Source organism: Trichoderma gamsii (genome assembly GCF_001481775.2).
Source record: "Trichoderma gamsii strain T6085 chromosome Unknown Scaffold_4.2, whole genome shotgun sequence".
NCBI lineage: Eukaryota > Fungi > Ascomycota > Sordariomycetes > Hypocreales > Hypocreaceae > Trichoderma > Trichoderma gamsii.
Window position 1 is genome coordinate 357,375 of NW_020171341.1, and position 14,356 is coordinate 371,730.

At 51.3% G+C, this 14,356-nt stretch overlaps 3 protein-coding genes across 3 annotated transcripts; 1 reads left to right on the forward strand and 2 right to left on the reverse strand.

The window, feature by feature from the left end:
• Positions 1-699: 699 nt before the first annotated feature.
• TGAM01_v201582 (hypothetical protein) lies at positions 700-1,423 on the reverse strand (the record flags this gene model as incomplete). The annotated part of the gene is made up of 2 exons (XM_018806328.1): positions 700-1,290; positions 1,358-1,423. The coding sequence occupies 2 exons, from the start codon at positions 1,421-1,423 to the stop codon at positions 700-702; spliced, it is 657 nt and encodes a 218-aa protein (XP_018660359.1).
• Positions 1,424-2,746: 1,323 nt separating this feature from the next.
• On the forward strand, positions 2,747-5,947 carry TGAM01_v201583 (PLK protein kinase; the record flags this gene model as incomplete). The annotated part of the gene is made up of 4 exons (XM_018806327.2): positions 2,747-3,079; positions 3,145-3,593; positions 3,659-5,363; positions 5,426-5,947. 4 exons carry the CDS (start codon positions 2,747-2,749, stop codon positions 5,945-5,947), a joined length of 3,009 nt encoding a protein of 1,002 aa, XP_018660358.2.
• A 1,224-nt stretch (positions 5,948-7,171) lies between these two features.
• TGAM01_v201584 (chitin synthase 4) lies at positions 7,172-10,908 on the reverse strand (the record flags this gene model as incomplete). Its single annotated transcript, XM_018806326.2, has 2 exons — positions 7,172-7,608; positions 7,692-10,908. The coding sequence occupies 2 exons, from the start codon at positions 10,906-10,908 to the stop codon at positions 7,172-7,174; spliced, it is 3,654 nt and encodes a 1,217-aa protein (XP_018660357.2).
• Positions 10,909-14,356: the final 3,448 nt, after the last annotated feature.

Genomic DNA, 14,356 nt, shown 5'->3' on the forward strand with positions numbered 1-14,356 from the left:
ACGTCGTGACTGTGGAGATTTGTCTCTAAAGAGTTGGCCGAAATCTCAGCTCTCCCGCCTTTGAGAAGCGACAGCTTAAGCTGATGGCCTTCAACATACCTTTCCAACCTGGAGAGGCACTTCGTGAGAGAGCTGGAACTAATTGTGCCCATTCCTTTCGCTTTCTGAGGGATGAACAGAACATGGTCGCTGACAGTCGTTTCGACGGATCTTTGATACAGGCAATGATCAAAACTCGGCAATGTGCTATTCGAATCGTGGTTGGTAAAGTATGAATTTCTGTCTCTATAAAGCTTCAATGCTCTCTGTTTGTTGTATGTGCTGAAAATTTGATCCGCTATCAAAGCGGCGAGGCGACTGCAAGGAAGGAGCCTCTACACTCCTTTGCGCTCCTTCTCATACAATCCTTTATCCAATTCCTGTTCCCCAATTTCCTCTCTTTTTATTTATCCTTTCTCCTCTATCTTTTACCCGCTGGTCCATTTTCGACGTGATATGTGAAATAATAAATGAAGAAATATGATCGCTTTGCAGCGCTGAGTGGAGTGTTGAGCGGTCTGAGGGTATCTAACCCTGCCTGACCAAAGAAAAGCCCAGTCCATTGTGTGATCATGGACTTCTCTTCTCTGTCGAATGGCCTTTTATGTATCGAGAGTTGTCTTTGAGGAGCTCTGGACGAGCCCGCATCAGCTGAATAGCCTAGTTGCTCGGTTGCAGCGATGGTAATAATGGTTGCTTTGTCTTCGGGTCCTTCAATGCTCTTAAAGCTTCTTCGAGCGATTCGAATCGCTGCCGCTGCCTCTGCTCGGCATCTGCCAGTTCCTCCTCTTTCTTCTGAAGCTCTTCAAACCTCCTGTTGAGCTCTTCTAACCGCTCTTTATTGGCATCGGGCTTTTGTGACGATTTATAGTACTCGTATATAATCAATGCTCCCGCCACGCCGAGAATAAACGTATCGCCAGCAACGTCAGCGAACAAATCCACAGCCTTTCCCTCTGGCAACGGCCGGAATTTTCGCCGCCATACGTTTTGTAGCGTAAACTTGGGGTGGCTACCCGGCTCGGGTTCGTTATTCTTCTTCGCCTTCTGCTTGGCTTGTTCTTCTTTTTTAAGCTGCTGCTCTGTTTTCACTGTGGGGGCTTCGGCTTGTTCTCTGGCTCGTCGCTCGGCCTCGGGATCCCTCAGGAGGGCAACGGACAACTTCATGTTGAGCTGGTGGATTGCTTGGCCGTACTTGGCTGCGAGTGCCCGAAATCGAGGGTGGTCATGGGCTTGCGCCTTGATGCGATTCTATACACGGTATATATAAGTATCAAAATGGAACACAACAGATCCTACAGAGCTTGTAAATACGTACTGCGCCATACTTTGAGACATGCCGCACGAAGAGAGCTGCGAGCTTGAACAGCGGGAGGGGCACCATGATGACGGCTGGTGAAGGTCTGTCTGCGGGTGCCGGTGCCGTCTGCGGGGTCCCTGTCCAATTCGTTGCGTCTGCGCTGTTTCGATCTTTGCCAATTGGTTGTTACTACTTCATCATCGGAATCGAGAGGTTCGAGCTTCGCATCGAGGCCTAAAGCCAGTCGGGCTTAACGGGCACTGTCGCTAGCTTGGCTCATGTCCGCGCCGGAGCCCGCGATGTTCCGGTGCCCACCGGAGCTGGTTTTCGGGAGGGACAAGCCCAGCGGCTGCGGCGAGCGCCATACCGACGAATCGCCTTATGGCCGTTTGTCTTGCTTGGCATAGAATGGTATGTGAAGAATAATAGTAGTAAATGCTATAAATCACTACTTACTAATTACAGGTACTGTCTCGTTACTGATGGCAGTGATACCGACAAGTCTACAGCGCTAGAACGCTGCAGAATTAGGTCTGTTGCCATGCCAGAACTTGCACCATCTTAAACGTTTTGTCTCGAGTTGCAACTCTCTGGCTCGTGACAGCGCTGCAAGCTCCAGAGCTGCTCAACAGTTACAGGCATAGCTTCAGCGGACTTCAGTGGGCGCTAGCCACTAAACGTCCACTAAGCCCTCCCTCTCAGCGCCTCTAGGCGATGGCTATCTCGCCGCCGTGGGGCTCCAAGCGCTATCAATCGTTCGTAACCTACGGCAATGGCGATGTGACCCACAATAAGGCACTGCTGTTGCCAAGAGCAACCAACTCCCACAAAGTACACAAATCACAATATGGGGTCAGTCAACGGCAGGGTTTGTTCTGTGGCTGCGACTGGTCACGCTGCGCTCACCTTCTCGCATCCGCCAGCCTTTAGCCCGCCTTACCATCATCCAGCATTGCTTAATGCCTTTTTCATGACTGCGCCATCATCTGAATGTTTTGACCTTGTTTACAGCAAAGGCCCTCGCCACGCCACCATTCCTGCGCATGCTGTGCGTATCCGAGGCACCTCGTGAGTTTGGCCTTTTTTTGTCCTTTCAGACCTGCCCTGCCTGCTTTGGGCCTGGCTTACTGGACGCTGTAATAAGCAAGACAGCCTCAGCTGTGTTTTGTTTCTCGAGCCCGCATACCTGCCGCCCGGCTGAGCTTTGGCCATACACAAGGCTCTGCGGTCTGCAGGAGCTTGGCCCTCCCGCAAAAAGTTGTCCCATCGCCTAATCGCGTCCGTGTTTTGCTAGGCTCTCCACGGCACGTCTCTTTAGGCCGCTGCTGAATCCCGTAGCCTGCCCGTTCCTCGTCGCCGCATAATCTCGACCAGCCCTCTCGCTGCCTCAACCGTTACTTCGTCGACATGGCGCACCGGCTGGTCCCCAGGGGCGGCGTCGACATGGAGGCCTTGTCCCCTAGAGATGTCAACGCCCAGCGAATGCCCAGGGCCACGGAAACAAAGGCCAAGCCAGTTGCCCAGCTCAAGTCCAAAGACAAAGAACATCCGCCGCCTCCTCCAGAAGAAGTGCTCGAACCGAGCAGCACCGATCGCCCAGACGGCGCCGTTTATCGCGTTGGGAAATTATTGGGAAAGGGAGGATTTGCTATATGCTACAGTGGCCAGCTGCTTCCCACAAAGCAAAAGTATGCTCTCAAGATTGTCAAGAGCCAGATGCCTTCCAAAATGGAACAAAAGGTTAGTAGTAATGCTGCTGGAGATGTTTCACCTCCAATTTTTCGAGTCTGCTCACGTTGTCGCAGTTCCAAACCGAATTACAAATCCACTCCAAAATGCGACACAAGAATATTGTCCAGTTTTTACGAGCCTTCTCATACGTCAACTGTACTTTTCTAGTCCTCGAACTCTGCCCCAATGGCTCTCTTATGGACATGGTAAAGCGTCGAAAGGGCCTCACCGAACCCGAAGTCCGATTCTACTCAGTCCAGATCTCCGGCGCCATCAAATACATGCACAGCAAGGGCATCATCCACCGAGATCTGAAAATGGGCAACATCTTTCTGGATCACCAGATGAATGCCAAGATTGGCGACTTCGGCCTTGCTGCGTTGGTGGTGACTGGTAGGGACATGCAAACCATTCGACGGACGACTCTGTGCGGAACGCCAAACTACATTGCTCCTGAGATTCTTGAGAAGGGCAAGAAGGGCCATGACCACATGGTCGACATTTGGAGCTTGGGCATTATAATGTGAGTATCAGCTGAAAATAACCCTAGGATGATAACACGAGGCTAACAGAATGGGGGTTTAATAGGTTTGCCATGTTTACTTCGAAGCCACCTTTCCAGTCATCAACGACGGACGAGATTTACCGCCGAGCCAGGGAGCGAGATTACGAATGGCCAAGCGCCGAGGTGTCCCAGAAATATATTAGCCAGGAGGCTAAGGACCTGGTGGCCACGATGCTCGAGGATGCTGATCAGCGACCAGATCCCGATGAAATCGTCCAGCATCCCTTCTTCTCTGCAGGCTACATGCCTGCCTCTGGCGAGATCACCTCAAAGCTACGAGAAGTGCCCCCCGATGCGGAAGAATACTATAACTCAAATCTGAGCACCTCGTTGCAAGTGCGATCGCACCGTCACCTAAAAGAACTATGTCGAGAATGCATCGTCGGGCCTTGGAGTGGAGACAGAGCTTCGCACACGCAGATCTGGAAAGAGATGGCAGCTGAGGAAAAGGCAGGCCTGACTCCAATCATCCCTCTGGCGGATAATATAGTCTATCGGCCATTTGATGACTGGCTAAGGGAGCAGCACCAGATTCGTGCAAGAAACGCAGCGTCTGCTTCTGCACGCTCAGCCTCAGCAGAGGGACAGGAAGATGCCACGAATGGCTCGCAAAAGATATCTTCATCCGGCCTTCTGCGACAGCCTCCCCAGAGCTTTGCGGCTCAGCAACGATCCCAGGGTCGACCTACTATTTCCACCACTTCGAGGCCTCGACCTGCCCCAGAAGCTTCGCTGTCGGCTACCATGTCGATTTCGCAAAGCACGAAGATTCGACCCCGTCCAGATCGTCAATACACACTCACTCGCGAGGCGACCTCCTCCTCAACTTCCTCGAGAGAGGCTCTCGAACCTACCACCACCACCACCCGAAGTATGCGCGTCTCGACAAGGACCCAACCACTAGCAGCTCGATCTGTGCCTATTGCGCCAATTGCAGAGAGAGCAGCGACAATCTCATCCGCGACTTTGCCAGTTCATAAGAGACGAGGCTCAGAATCTGTTCGCGCGGCCACCTTGTTTAGCCCCTCTGAGACACCCAGAGTAATGCGAGAGACGAAGCCCGATGACATTCTCGAGCGACTAAGCCAGCTTCAAATCGAACTCGAGCGAGCTCTCAATTCCCGTACCATGGCCATCATATCTTCTAAAACGGCGGCGCCGCCTCATCCTCACATCGTAGTCAAGTGGGTTGACTACACGAACAAATTTGGCCTTGGCTATATCTTGAACGACGGTAGCGTAGGATGCATCCTACGTGATATCCCCACTACCGAAGGCAGTAAAGCCGCTTTGCTGCCCCCTGCGGGCATTTTCATTCGTAACGCCGAGAAGCATATCCTCAAAAGACAAGACGAATTTTACCCAGATCGGCACCAACCAGTACCAATGACTGAGCCTATCAAATTCTTCGAAAACAATGGCGAGGCTGGCCTTTCGCAAGTCATGGTCTCTCCAGATCAATTTCGAGTCTCAGTGAACGACGACGGGACAGCCGGGAAAATGAATCCCGGCAAGGACGTCTTCCAACACCGAAAGCGAGAAAGGATCATCCTATGGAAGAAATTTGCTAATTACATGATTGCATATGGCCGAGACGATGTGGCCGAAGAGGAAGAAGAGGATACCACCATGTCCCCGGGAGAAAAGGGCACGCCGGCAGAGTTGGTGACATTTTACCAGCGATTTGGAGATGTTGGCTGTTGGGTATTCGGCGATGGGCACCTTCAGGTAAGGAACTTTGCGGGGAACCCTCATCGCCTTTTCGACATACTAAACACATTCTTGCGTAGTTTAATTTCCCAGATCACACCAAAATTGTTCTAGATGCGACTGGAACCTGGTGCCACTTCTGGCATCTTCCTCAAGAAGCAGCAGAGCGACTCGCAAACACCGGTTCTATTGGCGCTACCGCTCTAGATGACCGAGCCACGCTTTCGTATCCCCTGCAAACGCTGCTCAACTTCCAGACCAGATCATCAGCACGAACAACCACCACTGCAGCCAGGAGGCGACCAGAGATCGATCCAGAGATTCAAGGGATCCCTGCGGCGAACGATTTCCGCCGCAAGGTTGAATTTATCAGAAATGTTGTCAAAGAGTGGGTCGCCAACGATGGTCTCGGCAACAGCTCCATGGAGAGAGAATCTCGTTTGAGATGGACTGGATACCGAGAGACGGTCCACGCAACTGCTCCCCAGAAGCACGTTTGGGTAACCATCGGCGCTCGATGGGGAGACCAGCGCATCTCAACATTTGTCGATCCAACTAAGCCCTGGGAACTGGGCGAGGAGGTAGAGAATTCAAAGAAATGAATCTACCGCGAACGGTTATCCTGGCGGATGTTTAAAACTGGGGAGAACACGACTTCTCTTTTCTCTACTCTCTAATATTTCATTTACTATGCATTTCCTCAGGAGGCCAGGATGGTTAGCCGGCGTTAAACGGCGAAGACGGACTTGAGGCTATTGAGGATTCTAATATTGATCATACAGGCTGGCGTTGGTGGAGTGAAAGGAGCAGAGCCCATGTCGCTTTTTTTTTCTCCTTGTTTTTGAGGAGAGCTGTTATACACTTTGGTTTTTTTTTTTCTCTCGCTTTTTCAAATGGATGCAATACCCATGTTGCACATATTAGTTTACATGTAGATACTAATCGTGTGATTGACGAATGATTGAATAACGGAACCTAGTTTTGAGTTGGGCAAAACAAAACAACACAAAGAAAACAAAACAACACAAAGAAAACAAAACAACACAAAGAAAACAAAACAACACAAAGAAAACAAAACAGACAAAGGGGGGTAGCGAAATAAAAAGGGGCAAGAATACAGGAGAGGAAACGGAACATGTTGAGTATTGCGCTGCTATTACAAAGGTATTTTTTTGGTGTTGCTTCAAGAAGAATCAATTGCAATATATCATAACCAACAATACACGCACGCTTGATTAACAACACTCAGCAAGAGCATTGGTAAGGAAGCAGTAGCAGTAAAAAGGGACAAGACCAACGACTGTAGGCATCATAACAATATCCTCACAAAGCCCAAGCCAGACAACATCAATAACAATAATATGATAACTATGTACAACAAAATTCATCAATCAATCACCGCATTCAGTCAAATCAGCGCTCAAATGAATGATCAATCGCCCGCCTATTACAAAAAGTTGACGCCCACTCCCTCCCAGTAACAGAATTGCTCTCTTGTTTCTCCTCCTCTTTACATCTTCTCTGTGTCACATCACCTTCTCTAAATAGTAACTGTAGTCATTAAAAGCCATCAAACATCTCCTTCTCACCCATGAAGAGCAAAGACATGAATATGAAAGAACATCCCAGTTCAACTTGGGCAAAAGGGTGGATACAACGGCAAATAAGATTTCTCCGAAGCATATGCGCAAGTAAAATGTGTGTTTGAGCCCTTTGATAAATATGCGGACATGACCCATGTGTATTTCGTTATTCAAAAAAATATTAGGAGAAAAAAGGCACGATATTATTAATCAGCATCACCGTTATGCCCGTTAGTGCTCGGATCACGCGTCAGAAAAGTACTCTTCGCTGTGGTGGCCAGGAGGAGGCATCGCCCAGCTGTTGGTACCACCACTGACGACGTTCTCCCTCGATCCCCAGTAGGCGCTCTTTGCACGCTTGTCTCGCTCAAACTCGGCCCATCGTTTCATCGTAATCTTGCTGCTGTCAAACTCTCCTTTGCTCTCTCCGTGGCCGCCGCCCTTCTTATCACCGTCCGTTTTGCGAGTTTCGCCCCACGAGAAGTCGTCAAACTTCCAAAAGGCATAGACCGGAAGGATAAAGTTCCAAACGGGGAGAGACAAGAGGTAGATGAGCATCCAAACGATGTAGGACCAAGAGTGTGCGGTGACGATGACGAGAACACCAGGAAGACCAAGAATGAGACCCAGGAGCACCAACGGTATAATCTGCGGGGGTTGATGAATGATGGATGTAATTACTAACAAAAGAAAAGTATCAAGTCAGCAAACGTCGAAAAACTATATTCGTATGTTTTCACACAAGTATCCAAGTAAAACTTACCGACATAAAAGGTAAAGGCGATGGCTGCTGGAAGCACAAGAGTACCAATGAGTTCGACAGAGACAACAAACTGCATACTGAAACAAAAGGTGCCACAGAGATCGCGGACCAGAACCAGCTCCATAAGATTATGAACGGTAGAGTTGATCCAGCGACGCCGCTGTGATAACAGAACCATGAACTCTTCGGGAACCGTAGTCTTGCAAACAGCTTGGGGAACAAAGACCTGCTTGCGCTTGGGGAAAGTCCGCAGCATAAGTGTAGTCAGATAACGATCCTCGCCGAGGAGATACAGGTTCTTCTCGTGAAGAGTCTCTACCACACCTTCCGAATAGTGCTCCACAATGTCAGGGTTGGCCAAGATTGGAACCCAATAGTTTTGCCCTCCCTTTGGCGCCTTGATACGGTACATGCAGAAACAGCCGGGCAGACAGGTAACACCACCAAAGACAGATTCAAAGGACTTGGCGAGATGATGAGAGACAAAGTACTCGAACACTTGAATGGCTGACACCCAGCTGGCTCGTTTGTTGGCAATCTTGGTCTCGCCACAAAGGCCCATGATATCCGGATCCTTGACCATGGCAGAAACCATGTGAGTAAGACTGTCAGGGAAAACCTTTGTATCGGCGTCTACCATGAGCAGAATTTCATAGTAGTCCGGAGAGATGCCGGTGACTTTCCATAATCCGTTAAACATTTCATATTCAAGCTCTGTCATTCGCTCATCAAACATGACCTTTTGGAGGAACGACATGAGAATGATCTGACTGTCACGCTTGCCTCGGTTGCCAGGCTTAGATCCCTTTTCCTCTGCAGGAGTGCCACACTTGACAATTGTAATCATGGGCACACGCTGTTGTTTATCCGCTGGAATTCGAGACGAAGACCCATAGTCGTAGAATCCGCAGTATACCTTGGCCATATTGTGTCGTTTAGAACCACTTGCTACAGCAACATAGGAATACGGCTTTACCAGTTCGGCAGGAATAGAGAAGTCTTTCATCATGCCAACACAGACGTCCGGAGTTGAAACGGTCTCACCCGCACCTGTAATGATACCATCACAGATAACAACGATAACTTTGTGGCTGTTGGGGTAATCCGTAGTGGCGATGGAATCCAAAGTAGTCCGAATGCCTTCCTCTCCCTCAGAGTAGGCTGTAACCAGGAGCATGGTGTGCGCAAGAGGAAATCCAAATGGCATCCAGTCAGCGGGAGGCTGAGGGACGACGGCATCATGGATAAAGCCAGCTGGTCCGGGGCCTTCAGAGATGGTGGCAGGGCCATATGGGTCTGAGCGAAGGAAGCTTGCACGGCTGTCGTTGCCCTGCTTATACATAGGAGCAGGCGGGTACAGAGAACTAGAGCCACCTTGGCTAGCCATTGTGGTGGGGACTCGACGAGATGAAGAGCTTCGATCTGGCCCAGATACACCAGAGAATCGCGACGTGGTGGGTAGGAAGGAGGATGCTCGCTTGCTTCTGTCCGAAGTAACAACTGTGCTGCCATCGCCGGGAAGTCGAACAGGAGCACGATAAATGTCCTCAGACCAATCTTCAATCTGGCGATTACGCTTTCTCCGGTCAGAGCTTTGAGATGTCTTGGCGGCAGCATAGTTGCGGCTGATGAACCATTGGAAAATGATAGCCAGAGCGAATCGTACTCCGACGACAGAGAGAATCAAAACCAGGGCGCAGTAGAGCACAACCTTGGAAGCGATGCAGCCAACAGTCTCGGTATCGATGGAGCCAACCTTGATGATGTCTTCGAAGCACTGCATGTTCTTCTTGTCAGACGAAGACTGGAACATGCGCGTCACATCGCGACCACGAATAGCCTTGTTAACATCGGAAGATGTGTCTCGAAGCTCCTTGAAACGATCAGGGATCTGGACCTGACTCTCGTTGAACCAGTTAAGAAGGTTAAGGTCCAAGACGCTACCAGAATAAGAAATGAGATTGCGAGAGCTGTTCTTGATATCATCCCAAGTGAAATATACATCTGCCGTGCCGTGAAGATCGAGATAGAATGCATCTCGGGCATTGACCGAGGTATGGCACGCATATCCAAGGTAGTACGGAATGGTCAAGTTGGGAGTAGAAGACCCATCTTGCTTGAAAGTTGTGCATGGGAAATACCAAGCCAGGTTGCCAGAATCGTCGGTAGGGACATCAGAGCCTTCAGCACGAGTGATGAGGTCCTTGCAGTTACCATTGACGTTTTGGAAGAGAAAGCTGCCATCGTCTCCAGAGTGCTTCTCGGGAAGGTCAAACAGGACGTTGGCGCCGAGACCATTCTGTTCCAACGGAATACCCTCAGCAGCAGGGTGGTGGGAGTTGGACAAGTCGTAGGCCACTCCGTGGAAAATCATGTATCCTCCAGAGACTTCATTGACACGCAGCCGAGTTGGAGGTGAGCCGCAAACGGCAGCAGTAAATCCGAACGTAACGAAACCAACTATGGCCATGATTGCCAAGATGATGCTGATCAAGCCCATCTTTTCTCTCCATGCTCGGCGCTGAGCTCTCGTCGGTTTGCAGCATCCAAGGATAAAATCAGGGCACCAAAAAGTCACAATCGCGCAGTAGACGTTCCAGAAGCTTGGCGGTCGGACTTGGTCCTCCACAGGCTTGGACTTGCGTTTCGAAGATCGCTTGCTGTTCTCTTTGGTGATTTTGCCCGATGATTTGCGCTGCGAAGTCTTGACAGTCACACCACTTTTCTCGTGGTCTCCGCTAGCCGTTCGGCTTCGGGAAGGGCGAGGAGTCTCGTCGGATACGCTTTCAGTGTTGGCAGATCGCTCTGTTGATGCCGCCAGATTTTCCAGCAGAGGGTCATTTCCCGTGGAAGACGGCAGGACGTTCATGTTGGCGGCATGGCGGTGGTAGTGGTAGTTCCTGTGCTCTTTGTCGATGCGGTTCCTCTCCGGTCTGATGAGGCTCCTCTTGCGCGTGAAGGCAGGATCAGGAGCCCTCCCGGACGATGGCTCGGTGGGCGACAGAGGCATGCTCTCTGTATTCACATTAGAGTTCGAAATTGTCTCTGCATATGAGGAGACGGATTTCCCACGATGATGTCCCGAAATGGAAGACGTCTCGTATACGCCAGCTTCGATGTCCGAGGGTCGCGCGCGTCGCGATGCCGGCGGGTTTCGATAGCTGGCCCGGCGATTATAATTGGGGCTGCTGGCCCCAGGCCGCTCAGGTAGAGACATGGCTCTTGTACTAAGAATGTCAGTGACCAAAGGCCTTGTTGCTGCGGCAGGGTGGTCTATGGATGCAACATTCCAAAGGGACAGACAAGTAAAGGCCCGCCCTTGCGCCGCAGACGATGATGATTCGGCGGGCGAATCCCAGGGAACAACCAGGGAACAGACAGAGGAGAAGAGAGATGCTCAATGCGCCGCTATCTGGCGTCGCTCTGTCGGTCGCAATAGTCGCCAGGGCAGTCTGGGAAAGAAAAGAAAGCGCAAATTGGTGGTGGGCAGAAACAAAAACAACGACTCACCTGATGGGAGGCTGTCAGCGCAGCAAGCAAACAAACAATGCGCAATGCGCTGCGGCAAGCAGCCAATTGGCGTATTTTGACCGAGGGGCGGGTTGTTTGGGAGACGAGCGACCGCCGTCCAGCCTGCCAAAAACAGAACAGCGCTAAGCGGCGCTAGTGGAGCACGGGAAAATAGCTACAGCCACACAAAGCCAGGCGTCTTAGCGGTCGAAGCAGTGCTCCGTAGTGCCTAAGCAGTGCTAAGTCCAGCTCCCACAGCGGTCCACTCTCGAACGAGCTCGAATCGACCGTCGAGAGCCGTTCAGGGAATCCTTTTCTAAGCGATAGACCGAGCAAGGAGAGAGAACAAGATCGCCAGAGGCAGAAGCTGCAAACGACGGATGATTCGCAGAAGAGAGGCACTCTGCAGAGAGGCAAGCGAGATTCAGCGAGCGACTCGACCCGGCAGTGCCGTTTCGGATAGAGAGAAAACTGGAGGCGTCCTCGCGATGGAACTGGCGCGGTCGTCTCGACAATCGAGGCGATTTGCGTCGCGGTGTCGCTGGTCCGAGACAAGGCAACTGGCGGGAGAAAAGGACACGCCGCAGCGAAAACGAAGGTAGAAGACCAAAGGGTCTGAACGAGAGACGACGAGCGCTGCGTCAAGGAGATCCTGTGTCCCCAGCGCTCACAGAGAGATCTGGTGCGGTTAGGGGGAGAAGAGTTCGTTCAGCCAGCGAGACGGCCACGAGGAGGAAAAAGCGCCCTCGGTGCCTGTACCTGCTATTCCTGGCGCCGGCCAGCCCCAAATGCAAAGGCGCGGGGGGAAGCACTTTAGGCGGTGCTAACAGCAGCCTAGCCAGATTATTTGGATTAGCTCTGATTGATACGATGGGTACATCTTACGGCCGCCTCCGCAGGTTCCCCATCGCTTGGGGGTACCTGCCTGAGGCCCTGCCGCTTGGGGAAACAGCAGGTACAGGGCTTATGCTGGGTACCTGCCTAGTCGGACCAGTCTTGCTTGCCTGGTTCCTGGATGTCGCCACTCTCTTGCTCTCATGTTATTCTGTCACTGCGGAGAAAGGAGAGCGTCTCTCATTGGCTGCCCTTTTTTTTTTCCCTTCATCAGCCCTCAGCTTCTAAGGTTTGAACAACTGACTTGCATAGATGCAAGTGCTTTGGTATGCCGCGCATTATGGGTGTAAGAAGATGCATGCGACAGCATCATCTACCTAAAGACAGTGAAGACATCTCACTTCAGTTGTTGCGCCGAGTTCTATGCAGATTTTACAATGTGTTTCCGCGTCGCGTGTGCAAAGTTTTAGTCTGTCTCGCTCGCCTCGTCGTTCGGTCGATCAGCAGTTTTGACGGCGCAGGGGTATAATGTACGGAGCATCACGGCCGACTACTAAGCTACCCTGGAGCTGTGAATATAAACGCTGCTTGCTCTCGCAACAGTAGATACCTACATGGTGATTTTAATTATTTGGCTATGGCACTTGTAGTATGCTTTTTGAACATTTCCGATTAATCGCAATCCTGGCTGTGCGCCACGGATTTGAGTTACGCCACGCCCGCTGTTACACGAGCTGCCACCAAGCTGTGCCTGCCAAGCTAAACCAAGTATATCAAATCACAAATGTTGGCAGAAAAGTAAAGTTAAAAAGCACAGCAGCATGTTGCTATAGGTAATTGGGCCCCAAGCAGCGCTGCTTTCCATTATGCTTCTACATGCTTGCTATCCCCTCGTCTCTTGCAGAGCGCTATTGATATCGCGCTCTCGCCTTCCCTTTCTCACGCACCCATTCGGCAGGTGCGTTCGCAGCTCACCGCCAACAGATACGTTGCATGCCTATACCAACTGATCAATACCATAGTAGTACTGTCCTCGATATCTAAAATGTGCTACGTCTCACAAGAAAAAACCAACAGCGACAATTTTGATTCCATGCTTGATGGACATCTATACCGCATACAGTGGATAAGCCGACATCATCACAAAGCTTGATAAGACTGTTAATACGAAGCACGCCCCAGGGCACGGACGGCCACAGCCAAGGTGCGATGAGAAAAAATGCCGGGTCACCAGATCTCACGACTAGAACGCTAGTCTCGCCGCGCCAAAGTGGGAGTTGTCAAAAACATTCAATGGCCCCAGTATTTCCATGTGACGTTTCGAAACCTTAACGCAGTGTATTTCATGGCCCCGGTGCGCAGTTGAAAGTCAAAGCCATCAACCGCCCTGGGGTGTATCCGCAGCCACGACACAAATGCGGATCGACATCGTGTTATCTCTCAAGGCCCATGATTGCTGCACTGAGGACTCGGGCGCAAAGTCTTGCCATTGTAGCCCTTCAGACTCTGGCATATACGGGAACTGCAGCTATGGAGTACAATTGCTGCTCGTAATGTCGAGGCAGTGGACTGAAGGTGCAAGGAGAGGTGCGTTGGCGGGCCTCATCCGGGTCTCTATTTAGAGCTGCAGGTTGCATTACGGCCTGGCCCTGCCCTGCCCGTGCAAGCGGCGTTACAGTTGGCGCGCTGCCCGGCACCAAGCCAGGCCTGGATTAGAGCCCTATTGCTAGCATCCAAACTGCAAAAAAGGCGACATGAGCAGCCATCAGTCTAATGCACTCACTTGCAACGAGCCCTATCCTGCTTCCTTTCCTTGCTCGCGGAACACCCGTGTAATTGCTATTGCAATTGTATCCAGAGCAAGCCGCATGCCACGGACTCGTCGTGCGTCAAAGGGCGCCAGCAACTATTTATGCACCCCTAGCCATCGTCATGCGAACACGACGTACTGTCCGCTAGCATGGCGACGATGCGCGCGGCTTGGAGAAATCCATCGTTGCGTCTGAACAATACGGTGATGTGCAGGAGCGGGGACCGCCAAAAAAGACCCATTGATGGACACTCTTATTATTCCGATGTGCTGGGATAGGAGCATGCCAAGACCCTTTCCCTGCCAAATACGAGGCCACTTGGCGGCCAAGGCAAAGGAGAACGCCGAGTCCTCGCGCCGGCAAGCCTGCTGCCAGAGTGAGATGACTCGCAATGCCCCGTCTCAAAGCCAATTTGCTTTCATTTCGCTCTCCTTGGGTCGAAAATTCTGCCCATGGGGTTGAGATGAGGGAGCTGGTATGGGTCCAAGATGGGGCCCCATACTGGCTTTT